Here is a 1,061-nt window from a genome sequence, read left to right as displayed (position 1 = left end):
CTGAAGGGGAAACTTCACATCTTCAAGTATTTGTCAACAGAGGCTGGGCGGCGCGGCGGGTCTGCACTGGGGGACCTTGCTCCTTCCCGCCCCCCGAGTTTCAGCCCCTGGTAAGTTCCACATGGGAAGAAAGGAAGCCCCTGGATACTTATACCTCTCCCCAGCACCAGGGACCCCGTGGTTTCCAGAGGGTGGATGAGGGGGTGGCCACCCAGAACGGGGCTGACCGGCTCTCCCTGGCTGGCCCCAGCCCTGCCGAGGACTTGTTTCCGGGACGTCGGTACGATGGCGGGCTGGACTCGGGCTTCCACAGCGTTGACAGTGGCAGCAAGAGGTGGTCTGGAAATGAGGTAAGGGCCTCCTTCCCAGTGGACACGGGGGATCTCGGCCCCAGGGAGAACCTGAGCTAGGACCCTTCGTCTTCTGCCTTGAAAGCTCAGAGTGATAAGGGTGGCTGGAGCCGTCTTCTTCAGTCCCTTGTCCAAGAACCTCAGGGAAGGGCTGGTTCACCACGGGCCCCGGACTCTGGAGGGTCTATCTCCCATCTCTGCCTTTCTGCACTTCCAGTCGACAGATGAGTTCTCCGAGTTGTCGTTCCGGATCTCAGAGCTGGCCCGGGAGCCTCGGGGGCCCAGGGAGAGAAAGGAGGATGGCTCTGGTGAGCAGTGGGGTCATGGGCTGCGGGCTGGGGGTGTGGACGAGGCCCTTAGCGCCCCCCTCCGCTCGCTGACACGCCCTGCTCTCTCTAGCTGACGGAGACCCTGAGCAGATCGACTTCATCGATAGCCACGTGCCTGGGGAAGATGAGGAGCGAGGTACCGGAGAGGTGAGGGGCCGCAGCATCCCGTGTCCATCTACCGTAAGAGAGCCGGCGGGAGCAAGCCAGGGCAGGCTTGGGGACCCCCTCAGCCCCTCTGTTGTTCTGTCTTCAGGAGCCGCGGCCACCAGAGTCGAGCCCTGCGGCAGGAGACGGGGAGAGGGCACCGAGCAGCAGGTACTGCGGAGCCACCCGAGGCGGCACCCCTCCCTTCACACGCTTCTCCTCTCCCCTACCCAGCTCT

At 63.5% G+C, this 1,061-nt stretch overlaps 1 protein-coding gene across 1 annotated transcript; it reads left to right on the top strand.

Moving 5' to 3' along the window:
- Positions 1-6: 6 nt before the first annotated feature.
- LOC104985831 (leucine-rich repeat and calponin homology domain-containing protein 4-like) lies at positions 7-1,035 on the top strand (the record flags this gene model as incomplete). Its single annotated transcript, XM_010836256.1, has 5 exons — positions 7-110; positions 251-350; positions 568-658; positions 750-826; positions 933-1,035. Coding segments are annotated over 5 exons (475 nt in total), but the record flags the coding sequence as incomplete, so codon positions are not given.
- Positions 1,036-1,061: the final 26 nt, after the last annotated feature.

Source organism: Bison bison, unplaced genomic scaffold (genome assembly GCF_000754665.1).
Source record: "Bison bison bison isolate TAMUID 2011002044 unplaced genomic scaffold, Bison_UMD1.0 scf7180017468638, whole genome shotgun sequence".
In the NCBI taxonomy this organism is placed as follows: Eukaryota; Metazoa; Chordata; class Mammalia; order Artiodactyla; family Bovidae; genus Bison; species Bison bison.
Note: the sequence above shows the minus strand (reverse complement) of the source record. Positions and strands in the feature narration are given on the sequence as shown.